Raw genomic sequence first — 13,946 nt, forward strand, 5'->3', positions numbered from 1 at the left:
AATGAATCCGACCTAAACTACTTCCTTTTGTATCCAACTCCCACTTTTCTAATTACTCTCAAAAATTGCAAATTTAATACTAAGTAATACTAAACAATACTAAGATATTCTTATTAAAATGGGCTGGTTTATAAGTTTATTACCTAAACAACTACGGTTCTGATACTAGAATAACAATTTATATAGAAAATTGTAACAAAAACCTTACCTGAGTCACAATAAACCTTGTGATCCTTTCAGGAAGTCTACCTTTGTCACTGGACAGGATCATTTCTAACATATCACCATGTAGCTTCTCCATGACCACATAAATACGTTCAGGGGTCTCACACATAGCTTCAAGGTCAACAACACCAGGGCAGCGCAAGTTCTAAAGAAAATAAGACGTATTCCTATGAAGTATGGCAACTATGCATTCTCTTTCTGGTATTAATTAAATTTGTGGGTATAGGACCAGGGCTGTAACTGTAGAGGATGCAAAAGTATGGAGTTCTCCGTGCTCTGGACTCGAAGAAGAAGTTAAGAAGTCGCTATGCTTACAGGCCTCTACAAACTGCTGATCGGCGGGGGTGCGGGGTGTTGAACCACCATCAAATCAGATATAATAATCTATACTATCAAACAGAATTTTACATTTACTACAGTTTCCAACTAATCTTAGTTTTTTGGGATCCATCCAAAACGAACCACACAAAATGGCAGCTGCTATTTTACAGTTCAAAAGACAGAGAAGAAGGCATCTTCCACCAAAAAGGGATACATTTTGGACCCAATCTGACAGTGCAGTGTGTTTGTTACCACCGCTGCCATCTGTTTACCCATAGCCATATATGTCATTGTCACTTTGACATCACAAATGCTTAGAATACAGTCCTAAGAGACCACCGAGTGTCATACACAACATTTCAGGGAAATTGGGGCACTTTCAATTTGGACCAAATTTATTTGATGGCCTATTCAAATCTGATGGCCTATTTGACCAAACTGGACTAGCATGATATTTCAGCGTTTGATGGTGTGGCTATCTAGGATTATAATTCCTCCCAGTTTAGGGGCAATGTTTTTTCTTTAGGCATTTCCAACCCATGTACTGTCTGCTGGTGGCATACTGGTCGCATTTTTTTCATCATTTGAGTATATACAAACTATACTACAGTACTACTGTGGATTGGTTATGGAAGGTAACAGTGTCAATTAGAGGATACACAGATTTATTTGTGCATGACAGTAATAGTGTTCATTGCGAATATTCTAATCGAGAATTTTTATTGTGAATATTGGCACTTCGAGAATTTGCGAAGATGTAGAATATAGTGCTATATCTTCATAATCGTGAATAGTCTAGATTTTTTTTCATCAGTACCCTCCTGCTTCTTGCTTGTGGGCAAATGAGAAGGCTACAATGTCTTTGTCAGAGCTTAGCAACATCCCTAGCAACCAATAGGAAAGTTGCCTACCCCTTACTATATAAGAACCTCCCCAGCAGCCATTTTCTGCTGTTTTTTTGCGGTTCTGAGAGAGAGCAGTGACATTGCTTTGCTCTGTGCTTTGCTGAGTCATCTGGATCCTTATTCAATTACATTACATAGTTAAGTCATATATATATATATATATATATATATATATATAATACAGATAGTTAGTGGGAGATAGTCAGTGTAGGTTAGATAGTGATATAGTGTAGCTGATAGGTTCCAGTGCATGGTGTTAGGTAGTGTGATAGGAATTACTGTGCTGTGCAAACTTCTAGCAGCTTGAAAAATGTAGCAAAAGTGAGCCGCGTCTGTAGTGAGCGCGCAATACGCGCATATTACATTGACGATTTTCACAATCAAGGAAATAATGACTGGAGATCACGAATTCTAGAATTTGTGAATTTATGGCGAATATTAGACCAAAAATGTGAAAAATATTGCAAAAATGAATATTGCCTATGCTGCTCATCACTAGACAGTAACATGGCGGTTTATCTATGCAATCGTTATACCTGCAGTATGGCCACCTCGTTTCTTAGCTGACTTTCTTGCCTGCTGGGAAATCTAAGCTTATCAATGATTTTTATTGCAACATCTCTCCCAGTTTTCCGATGCTTTCCTAAAAAGAAAAAAAAAGTTAAGAAACGATATAAAAGCAAGGCCAATACATAAATAAATGTAACTATACATCTCTATTTAAAAAAACGTGCACCATAATATACCAGTAAAAAATAATCCTACTATAGCTGTATATTTGCTGATACCTCCATAATGACTACATGACGGGCAGTAGAACGCTCATGAACAATTTAAAGTGTTGACAATGTATTTAACTTTCCCCAAACTTAATGACTAAAATTTTTTTCTTCACAAAATCAAATACTCCAAATTTCTTACCTCCATGGACAATGCCAAATTGTCCTGATCCTAGAACTTCATCCGGGAAGATCTGATACATATGACTGATATCCTGAAATACAAAAAAAAAAGATTTTCTTTAAATAGTAAAGTATAGCCCTAAAATGTTTGATGGAAGCGTAGGAATCATGGTAGCAGAGGAAGGGCTGTGCTAGTAACAGTAATGTTGTGTTAATCATAAATAACCAAGATACCAAGGAAAATAACATGTAACCAACAGTATATTTATTACTTATATTGGTAGACATGAGTTGGGATATTGTGAAAAATGTAGCCTCGTTTTGGCTGTCAGTTTATCCTCTATAGAGATATTCTGACGGGAGCATTTTGGCATACAAAAAAAATTGTTTAGGTCACTTGTAGGATAACAAGTAGAAGCTTTGAGCAGCTATGATTTAGGGCTTAAAGGGGTTATCTGAGTTATTTTTTTGTTCTTTCTATGTTCCTAACTAAGTAAATGTAACAGCTTTCCAATTCACTCACTTTATCTGCAGTGCCTGGTTTCTCAGATTTCACAGAGGGTCACATGACCTGTGATGTCAGCTTCTCTCCCTGCTCTGATAAAGGTCGTTTACAAGCCTGTAAATGAGACGTCACTGTGCTGGCCACCCCCCCCCCCCCCTTCACTGCCGTCTACTCTCTGCTAGAATTCTTAACCCCTCCAGCTGCACAGCTTTGCAGGCAGTGAAGAGATAATGCTGGGCAATATACTAGAGAGAGCATTGCACAAGAAGGTAGGGGGGAGATCCTGTGTGTATTAGCAGTGTCATTATACAGATGGGACATGTAGTCCTACACATGCAACATGCTGCAGAGTCTCCCAGCAGGTAGACATGTCACTCAGGGCAGCTCTTGTATCCACTCCCTTAGCAGTGTCATTATACAGCTGGGACTTGTAGTCCTACACATACAACATGCTGCAGAGTCTCCCAGCAGGCAGACATGTCACTCAGGGCAGGTCTTGTATTCACTCCCATAGCAGAGCAGGGGGAAGGGCAGAGATAGTTTTTATTGCATGTAAATGGAAATGAGGAAATATATATATATTTTTTGCATAAAATTTGCTTAGCTCAGTTATATATCAGATTTTCTGTGCTATATTATTTTTTTTCAGAACTCGGACAACCCCTTTAAGTAGCTGGATGTAAACTGTATTTTACGAATATGGCATAAAAAATATGGCATTACATTTTAAAATTCTGGTGCTAGATTTCCAATTATCTTGGATATTAGCTAGTACATGTGTATTTCCAGCTTAAAGGGGTATTCTGGTTTTGTAATTTTTAGTGTCAATTGTCAGCAACAACATAATTTACCAAGAGAGATTATTTATCTGTAATGCCTTGTATTCCTGCACTCCATCGCAGTCACATGACATTTTCCACTGTGTTGGTTCCCTCTCCCAATGACCTCACGTCTACATCTGAGGTGCGGTGAGGATTGTAAGGCTCTGCCTTGTGGACAAATCATCATCAATGTCTTTGCCTCTGAGGGCAGTGTTCCGTTCATTCTCCTGGACCCTGCCCTGTAGAAATGATGTCAGCAATGATGCTGTGTCGTAGAGTGGGATTTGTCCAGTAGGGCTTCAAGCAGGCTTGGATCTGTGATGTTCGAGATGGGAGGGGAAGAAGAGGGAGAGGCCTAATGCCTTATGCGACACTCAGCTCAGCTCCTTCTGCCCTATTAAATGCTGGCTGGTGGTCAGACACCACATTCAATGTGACAGGTTCTCTTTAACCATAATTCCATAAACTGCTAACAGGAAGTGAAAATGTCTAAACACTGTAGTTATTATACAATATACTCACCAAATTATGCTGTGGTTGAATAGAAGCTCCTACAAAAAAAAAGGAGATACATGAAAAATCAATACCAACTAGGCACATGCAAAGTATTTACTGTTGAAATATATACTAACAAAACCACATGACACTGGCATTATGTTCTAGGAGTCTATGTGGGTTATTTATCATGACTGTCTTTTCCAGTTTTTGTTGTTAAAAGGTCGCATGACCTCCTGTTAGACTTTCTAAATGCCTGTGAGCCAAAATTTAGTCACACATGGTGTTTTTATGCAGCCCTCCTGTCAGTAGATTTTAATCTAGACACATAGACTGATGGAGGAAGCGTCAAATTCTTAACAAGGCCTGCACCATGTCATAAATTAAAGGGGTTCTACAGTTTGTTTTAACTGATGATCTATCCTCTGGATAGATTATCAGGATCTGATCGGCAGGGGTCCGACACCCGGGACCCCCGCTGATCAGCTGTTTGAGAAGGCAGCTGGCTCAGTGACGTCACAAGTTCAACTAGTATCAACTTGCCTGGGCGGGGCTAAGCTCCATTCAAGTGAACGGAGCTTAGCCCTGCCCAGATCAGTTGATACTAGTCGTGACGTCACTGGGCCTGCGGCAGTGAGAAGGCCGTGGCGCTGTTGGAGCGCCGCTGCCTTCTCAAACAGCTGATCGGCAGGGCTCCTGGGTGTCAGACCCCACCGATCAGATGCTGATGAACTATCCAGAGGATAGATCATCAGTTAAAACAAACTGTAGAACCCCTTTAAGAGCATCCTCTGGCAGCGCAGAGATATCAAAGACCGGCTTAAATAAATAATAAATTAACCCTTATAATGTTTTCCTACAGATGAAATGATATGACAGTTACATTACCCCAAAATTATTTGAATATTTGCCTTGTACCAAACACCATATCCTTTTATCATGGCAGGAATTTATGCTTCAGTAGTAATTCCTTTGTTTTGGTGTTTTATTAGAGTTTTACATGTTTTTCATTCAATTCTGAATCATGTGATTTGGGCGTACAATAAAATGAGATTTTTGTGAAGTCACCTGTAAAATCTTTTTCTCGCTTAGTTCATTGGGGGACACAGGATCGTGGGTATAGCTGCTGCTGCCACTAGAAGGCTACACTAGGCTGAAAAGTGTTGTGCTCTCTCCAGGCTAGAGGGGGTATAGCCGGCAGGGGAGGAGGTATCAGTTTGTGCCCAAGCAGTAGGAGTAGGAGAAAAACATACATGAAGCAACCCATAACACAACTAATGCCAGTAGGATCGAACCAGAACTGAGGATACTACCGGCAACCAACCACTATCGTCTGCGGCAATATAGAAAACAATGGGTGGGAGCTGTGTCCCCCAATGAACTAAGCGAGAAAGAGATTTTACAGGTGAGTTCACAAAAATCTCATTTTCTTGCTCGTCTGATTTGGGGACACAGGACCGTGGGACGTTCCAAAGCAGTCCACGGGGAGGGAAGAACCACAAGCCCATGGAAAATGTCCTCGCGGAAGCTTAAGACACTGCTTCTGCAGTCGCTTCCTTACACAACTATGAAGCGGAAGCATGGTGGAAACGAGCCCAGGAAGCGCCCACCGCCCTGGTCGAGTGGGCCGTGATACTGAGGGGCAGTGCCTTACCCCGGGAGCTGTATGCCTCAGCAATTGCCGAGTGAATCCACCTGGCCATCGTCATCTTAGAGGCTGGCAAGCCTTTGAGGGGACCTTCAGGAACAACGAATAGGGAGTCCATACAGCGGAATGAACTAAAATGGACAGGTAAATCCTCAGAGCCTAAACCACATCCAGCTGATGGAAAGCTCGCTCCCTAGGATGTGAGGGAAAGAGGCTGAACGAAGGGAGAACAATGTCTTCGTTGACGTGAAAGGCAGAGACTATCTTCGGCTGAAAAGACGGTACCGGGTTAAGCACTGCCTTAGGGCTGTTTCACACGAGCGGATGCTGTGCGTGACATCCGCTGCGTGAATGACAGCCAAGACCCGATGCGGACAGCAGAAGCACAGAGCATTAGCATGATTGATAATGCTCCGTGCCTCTTTGTGATCTCTTTACTACTAAATCACAGTGACAACTTTATCTCACTGTGATTTCGTAGTAAAGAGATCACAGGGAGGCACGGAGCATTATCAATCATGTTAATGCTCCGTGCTTCTGCTGTCCGCATCGGGTCTTGGCTGTCATTCATGCAGCGGATGTCACGCACGGCATCCGCTCGTGTGATACAGCCCTTATCTTGATGGAAAACAAGAAAAGTCTCTTTACAAGAAAGTGCTGCCAATTCCAAAATGCACCAGATGGATTTGATTGCCCCCAGGAATGCAACCTTCCAGGAAGTAATATGGAGGGAAACAGTGACTAGAGGCTCCAAAGGAGCAGATGGGAGGGTACTGAGGACAAGGTCCCAAGAGGGCAAAAGGGGGGCTTTATGGAGGGACAGTGTGAACCACCCCTTGTAAAAGGTCTTAACCAGGGCCTGTCCTGCTAACGGACGCTGGGAAAAAATTATCAGCGCCGACACCTGTCCCTTTAAAGAACTAAGAGCCAGACCCAAATCCAGACCCGAATGCAGAAAGGGAAGGATGGTGAGAAGCGTAGTGGAGGGAGGCTACGTTCCTCACAAAAGCGCAAAAAAGACCTCCAAGTCCTATAATAAATTTCCGATGACGCTGGTTTCCTGGCCTTAATCATGGTTTGGATGACCTTGTCAAGGAAATCTCGTTGCTTCAGAATGGTGGTTTCAACAGTCATGCCGTCAAACGTAGCGACTCTAAATGCTGGTGGAAGACAGGACCCTGAGATAGAAGATCGACTCTGAGCGGAAGAGGCCACAGCGTGTCTCCTAGAAGGAGCAGGATGTCGGTGTACCACGCGCGACGGGGCCACTCCGGAGAATCGTCTTGATGCCCTCCATCCCGATCCTGCGCAGGACTCGGGGCAGGAGAGGAAGAGCAGAGAATACATACAATAGAGAGAACCCGTCCCATGGTGCCACTAGTGCATCTACGGCGCATGCCTGGGGATCTCTTGTTCGAGAGAAAAAGGTGGGGAGTTTGCGGATGAGCCTGGATGCCATCAAGTCCACCTCCGGTTGGCCCCCACAGAGACAAACACCTTCGGGTGCAGAGACCACTCTCCCGGGTCCAGGGTCGTCCGACTGAGGAAATGTGCCATCCAATTCTCCACTCCTAGAATGTAGACCACCGATAGAGCTGGTACATGTGTCTCTGCCCACTGCAGGAATTTGGCCGACTCCTCCCTTACCGCTTGACTGCAGGTTCCCCCTTGGTGATTGATATAAGCCACCGCCGTGGCGTTGTCTGACTGGATCCGGATCGGCCGGCCCCTCAGGAGAGGGGCCCAATGGAGAAGGGTTAGATGAATGGCCCGGAGTTGACGGGTACCTGTGCCGGAGGAGAAGGCAAACCGACCGCAGAAGGGCTATCCGCTGGTCCAGAGGGAGGCGAACTAACGCCGCGGCTGTGCCAAGGAAGTGACCCGCCTGGTGGGACGTAGGAAGACTTCTGGAAGTTTACCAGCCAGCCAAAGCATGCCAGGGAGTCTGGAGTAATACGTAGGCTGTCCTCGAGCTGACCGAAGGTCGCTGCATTGACCAGGATGTCATCCAGATAGGGAACCAAGGTGATGCCCTTGGTACGAAGAAGGGCAAGGAGAGGAGCGAGCACTTTCGTGAAGACTGACGGTGCCGTTGCCAATCCAAAAGGAAGGGCGACAAACTGGTAGTGATGGGACCCTAGTGCAAAGCGGAGGAAACGCTGATGCGCCGGGGCAATGGGGACGTGTAAGCACGCGCCCTGAATGTCAATCTAAGAAAGGAATTCGCCTCACTCCAGTGAAGCAACGACAGAGCAAAGGGACTCCATTCTGAAGCGTTGAATCCGGAAGAACCGGTTCAGCAACTTGAGGTCCAGAAACGGGCGAACAGATCCTTTTTTCTCGGGGACCACAAATAGGTTTGAATATAAACCTGTGAATTGTTCCGCCAAGGGAACCGGGGACCGGGGAGTTCACACTTCGAGCGAGGAGAGATCGAATCACGTGGCAAAAGGCGACAGCCCGACCTGAACCCCTGGGGGGCTGGGACAGAAAGAATCTTTCCGGAGGAGGAGAAGCAAACTCTATCTTGTAACCCGAGGTTACGATTTCGAGCGTCCACGCATCTGGTGTGGGCCTGCCAAACTCCCTGAAAAAAGAAGGAGATGACACTTCTTCATGCGGAGGACTGCTTGTTGGCCGAGGGACTAGCGGGCTGTGCTCGCGGGGGCGACAGGCTGGTTGAGGCCTAAAGAATGTCTTCTTCCTCTGGTCTTGCATGGAGTGGCGAAAGGAATGGGCCCGGGTATTTAAAGGCTTAGAGCAAATGTACGCTTGGATCTGCCCTGTGGGAGGAGAGTACTTTTATCGCCCGTAGCCTCCGAGATGAGTTTTATCTAACCGGGCCCCGAATAATCGGGAGCTGGAAAAAAGTAAGGCCTGTAAGGGAATGCTTTGACGATCAATCCGCTGCACAAACCTTAAGCCACAGTTCATGCCGTAAGGTTACAGTGAGAGCCGATGAGCAGGCAACCAATGCACTAGCATCCAAGGAAGCATCATAGAGATACTCCCCTGCCTGTGAGATTTGCAAGGCCAAAGACTTGAGCTCAGCTAGAGGGATGTCCGCCGCCAAGTCCTGATTTAACCGGAGCGCCCATTCCGAGACCGCCTTAGCCACCAAGGCAAAGGCAAAAATGGGGCAAAGTGCTGAGCCACTTGCCGCGAAAATGGACTTAGAAAAATACTTCATACAGCGATCTATGGGGTCCTGGAGGGATGAGCCATCGGCCACAGGAATGGCAGAATGTTTGGCGAGACGTGCAACGAGAGGATCCACCTTAGGAGGAGAGGACCATTTATCTACCCAATCCAAGGGATAGAGTAGATCAAGTCGCTTGGACGTGGTAAAGCGACAATCTGGACAGTCATACGCCTTGGCAATGATAACCGAAAAGTCGTCATGTAAGGGAAAGGCCTTATGAGTTTGCATGGAGCGGAGAAGGACACTCCCTGGTGGCTCGTGGAGAGGGAACAAGAAAAATGGAATAGGACAGCACCACTTACTTTAAAAAAACCATTATTTGGCGGTGGTGCTCGTGGTGTCAGGTCCCGGCCTCAGGGACCCCCCAAACGTAGAAAAAGCTTTAGAAAAGTCACGGCACTATTGATGTGACTTTTCTAAAGCTTTTTCTCGTGGAGAGGGAGTCATTCTGCACCTGGAAGGTGTCCCGGACAGCAGTAACTAGGCTGTCCACCATGGAAGCAATCTTGGAAGATTGTTCCGGATCCATATCAGAGTCTGAGTCCCCAATTCCCCCGTCGGACAGAACTTCCCCTGGGAGGGAGGATGCATGCAATTGTGGCCCGGGAGGGGGGGTGGAGATGCTGTGGCGTCAGAGGAGGAATGATGTCCTGCTCTGGGCTGCTTGTGCGAAGGTCTGCCCCTAAGTTGCTTGCCCGAGGAAGGTGGGGATTTATCAACCAAACGACCCATGAGGATGGATTTGGATACTTTGGATAGGTCCCCCACTGCCCTGGATAGTCTGGTTCCACACTGTCAGGGCGGAAGAACCTATCTGAGTGCACAGCATGCGGAGCATACAGAGTCTGGCTGGCCGCGAAGGAACTTAATTTTGCATTTAGTAATGCATAATAAGTGGCAGCTGGTGTATGCAGGGGTCGCTTGTGGGTTCGGACATGGCTGCCTAACTGAATCTAATATTGGTTGCAGGGCTGGAGAGGGATAGAAACTGTCCTACCAGCTTCCAGGAGATCCCAGGTCTTGGTGGCGAGGGTTGCTAGTGGGTTCGACATGGTCATGGCTGGAAAGGGGTGTAACCGTCCTACCAGCTTGCAGGAGATTGCCGGTCCTGTGTTCCCAGTAGAAGCGTGAGCTGAGTGAGGCAGCCTGAATCAGCGCGGGGAATGTAAAGGGTCCTCCCACGGAGCCATGGTGGGAAGCCTAGCCCCGCCCCCTGCATCCTAGAGGTAGGTGGCGACTTGCGGCCTACATTTCTTGTGAAGCTGCGGCCTAAATTTGCCACCCACGGCCGACCGCGATGCACTTCCACGGTTGGGGAACGATCGCAGAGACCCCATAGCAGCCCGGGGAACAAGCCTAGAGCGGTCACCTCTTCAGCAGCTGGCACCCAAAGTGGCAGGAGAGTGGAATGGCGGGGAGGTCTTGCCGGATCCAGGGTAACCTTTGGCTGGCGGGAAGCAGGGGAGCTAGGCTACCCTGTTCCACCTTTGCTTCTTTGGGGAGGTCGAGCGGTGTCCGAACACCCGGCGTTGCTCACGGGGTAGACAGAGAGGCTAGGCGACTCTGTTTCCCCTACCTAAAAAGGGAAAAAGACAAAATAACAAAAGGAAGCCGCCCTGCAAGCAGGGAGATCTGCCTCCTATGACACTAAGCTAAAAACTGATATGCTCTATTCAGCCTGGAGGGGGTATAGCCGGAAGAGGAGGAGCTAACACTTTTCAGCCTAGTGTCGCCTCCTAGTGGCAGCAGCAGCTATACCCACGGTTCTATGTCCCCCAATGATACGAGCGAGAAAGTTTACTTTACTTGTTCTACACTCTGTATCATTTATGTTGATATAGAACTTGGAACACAGTATATCATTTGTTAGCACAGGTATGTAATAACTTTTTTTGCAACATTATTGTGTTTTATGCTCCATCCTCTATTGCAAACTAATGCACATGGGAAACTAGCTAGTGTTTTTCAATGGACACTGCAGACTGATTTATTAGCCCACATACCGCTCCATCAGCAGCCATGTTTTAGATGGTAACACTGAGCAGAAGAACTTCTAGTAGAAGACTGCACTAAAAAAGGGGCGATGCTTCTCAGAGATGGACATTCATACTGATGTGCTAATAACAATATATTAGTAAGTGTTTCTAGCACATTTGAGAAAATAATGATAAAGTGGCCAACCACTTTAATTAACCTCAGTATTTCTTAGGGCTCGTTCACACAAACGTGTGAAGCCCGTGCCCGTGCTGTGGACCGCAATTTGCGGAACCCCATTTTGCGGAACGGAACACAACGGTCGTGTGCATGAGTCCTTAATCAGATGCTTCAATCTAAGAAGGGTTTTTTTTTTCACAAAAGGGACTCAAAATACAGCTTGGAACTCGTTATATGGAGAGTTGTGAAGCAGGGAAATCATCAGTGACTGCAATTTAGGCATTCATTTCCCAGAATGCACTAGGGTCAATGTTTCATAGGAAGCCAATTCAGCTGCATTTGGGTTCTAGATGCCCAGAGAACCTCTATTGGAGTAATTGTCCTTAATTAGGGCAAAATCTAAGGTGCATATCCACTTTAATGTAATAAACCTATGTTAACTGATTTGGATGATCATCTCACCTGGAATGCTTGGCTGAGCCAAATCCTTTGTTGGTGTGCTCTCATTCATGCCAGGCATCAAGGCTTGACGAATCATTCTATACCAGGTATCTCCAGAATCTGCACGGTTGTAACCAGACTGTGGATTAGGACGTCTCTCCCCAACGTAATACACCAAGGTGTCTGTCAACAGCTCAAAGCAGTGTGGTGTCTCTCCATCTTTACTCAGGCCATTGACATTTTTGTCAAAAGCCTCAATGTGAAGAATATCAGAAAGAGGCAGTTCCTAAAATGTAATTGGACATATTAGGGTTTTTGACTATTAAATCTATGACTAGTGTTATATTGTCTCATAGAGCAGGTTCTTAGAAAATGTTGCACTTTGCATACAATACAATAAGCTTTCACAATGAAATTCTCTGACATTTACACAAACTGTTGAATTAGACAACATTATTTAATATCATTTCACATAAAATAAAACCAGATTTCCTTCTTTCCTCAAACTTATTGTAACTGGTGTCCAAAACTGTATATAAAACTGGTAATTGGTTCCAAAGCCCCAAAATGGTATACCAAAATAAGAGAAAATGAAGATTTAAGAAAAGTAAGCAGATAAACAAGACAGATAATGCTGGAAGCTGTAACTCATGTTTTATGATGAAGACAGAAGAATCTTCAAGTACACAGTGTACCAGAAAAATATGATGAAGCTGCCTTTAACTGCTCTCCAAAGCAGCAGCTCACCCTGGCACAGACAGAGGGCAGTACAGGACAAGCAGTACTACACTATACTGTAAAGAGGAGCTACTACATGGCCATGTTGATTGGTTGGATTTGAGGCATTGTATGCTGAGTCTAGTTTCAACATAGAATGGCCCAGGAAAGACAATTATAAGTTGCAGATATCCTGAGTCCATTGAGGGACCACTAATATATTTTTTTTTATTGCAAGTGGTTTTATTTTAATCCATGTTATTTATAATTTACCATTATATATAGTAGATAATAATCAAATCTTATTACAATGATCTTAACTGTAATAATGGTGACCTTGATATGAATTCTGCCATTAAATGCTATGTACACCTTTGGGGCATTTTTTTATTGCATTGTACTCATTTCAATCATAAAATATATTTTTTTCAATTGGTCTTTAATACAAATTTTGAACCACTATCTTTGTGCAGCCTTGAGTTTTTCTAGCAGCAGGATCTGAATTTTCACTCTGGTCCATCAGGCAGCTCACTTGACAGGCTGCTTATTTTTGATCTCTGACCTTATAAAAACTCATTATAGCTCAATTCATATCTTACTGATAAGAATGTGGCTCAAATAAGTGTTTATGACCTTTTAGTAATTTAGAGATAAGGTTTATCACACAGCTAGAAAAAGTTAATCCTTCAATTTTTTTTATAAAGACCAATTGAAAAAAAGATTTTTAGCTCAAAATAAGTAAAATGCAATGATAAAAAAAATTGCCACCGAAGGCGTACATAGCCGTTAAATACAATAAAGGCTATACTTGATGTGAGATATAACTTTACACAAAGTACATTTTGAGCTATGAAATGATTTCCGTTTTGGGTTATCATAACACTTCCAAAGGATATGTAAGCATGAGCCACATCCATCAGAGAGGTGGAGGTCTGGTCTACTGTTGTAACTTGGGAGAATATTGAGATCTACTTGGCACAGAGTTGTGACAGGGGGAACACAGTGTGTTAGTTATCAGGGGTGTTGCTGGGGTCTTAAAAAACACTGCCCCTGGATTTATTTTCAGGGCTACAGGACAGGCAGGAGTATACAGTACTGATCAGATGCCTTAAAAGGCAAACTATACAGCCATTACATTCCGTGGACTGAGGATGCTGGGGAGTGGTGTGCATCTGCAGGTTGGCACAGACATTGCAGTTGCCCACACTGGAAACATGCTCTCTAGAAGGCTGTGGGTCTAAAGTAGGCTGTGGTCTACAAGGGTGAATGGAGGGGCATGGAATCAATGGCTCCCCAGTTAGCAGCTTTCAAGTTCATCCATAAAGATCAAATCAGCCTGCAATCTACTGCAAACTATTTGTTGAGCAACCTGTTGATTGCAACTGACACGTTGTCATCCCCTGCCACACAAGTGGAACATGCGACTCTGTTTACATAAGGAAAACATTATAAATAGATTGCTGAGCCTGAAAAAGGTGGTGCTGTGTTGGATGTAGCTTTACCCTTTACTCTTTGTACATTGCATACATTCAGCAAGTGTGCAATTTATCTTCATCAGAATGGGTATGTGAATTATGATTATTTATTTTGTATCTATTAACAGTTTTTTT

The 13,946-nt window shown here is 44.6% G+C and overlaps 1 protein-coding gene across 2 annotated transcripts in view; it reads right to left on the reverse strand.

The window, feature by feature from the left end:
* LOC122920263 (serine/threonine-protein kinase D1-like) overlaps nucleotides 1–13,946 on the reverse strand; it is a 141,061-nt gene that overhangs the window by 18,732 nt on the left and 108,383 nt on the right. For both annotated transcript variants that reach the window (XM_044269636.1, XM_044269637.1), the window contains exons 11-15: nucleotides 11,641–11,905; nucleotides 4,202–4,230; nucleotides 2,373–2,445; nucleotides 1,988–2,094; nucleotides 209–370 (exon numbers count right to left, since the gene is read on the reverse strand). In XM_044269636.1, the coding sequence (XP_044125571.1) occupies nucleotides 209–370; nucleotides 1,988–2,094; nucleotides 2,373–2,445; nucleotides 4,202–4,230; nucleotides 11,641–11,905 (636 nt within the window). The remainder of the gene's footprint in view (nucleotides 1–208; nucleotides 371–1,987; nucleotides 2,095–2,372; nucleotides 2,446–4,201; nucleotides 4,231–11,640; nucleotides 11,906–13,946) is intronic.

This window comes from Bufo gargarizans, chromosome 10, assembly GCF_014858855.1.
Source record: "Bufo gargarizans isolate SCDJY-AF-19 chromosome 10, ASM1485885v1, whole genome shotgun sequence".
NCBI classification, from domain to species: Eukaryota; Metazoa; Chordata; class Amphibia; order Anura; family Bufonidae; genus Bufo; species Bufo gargarizans.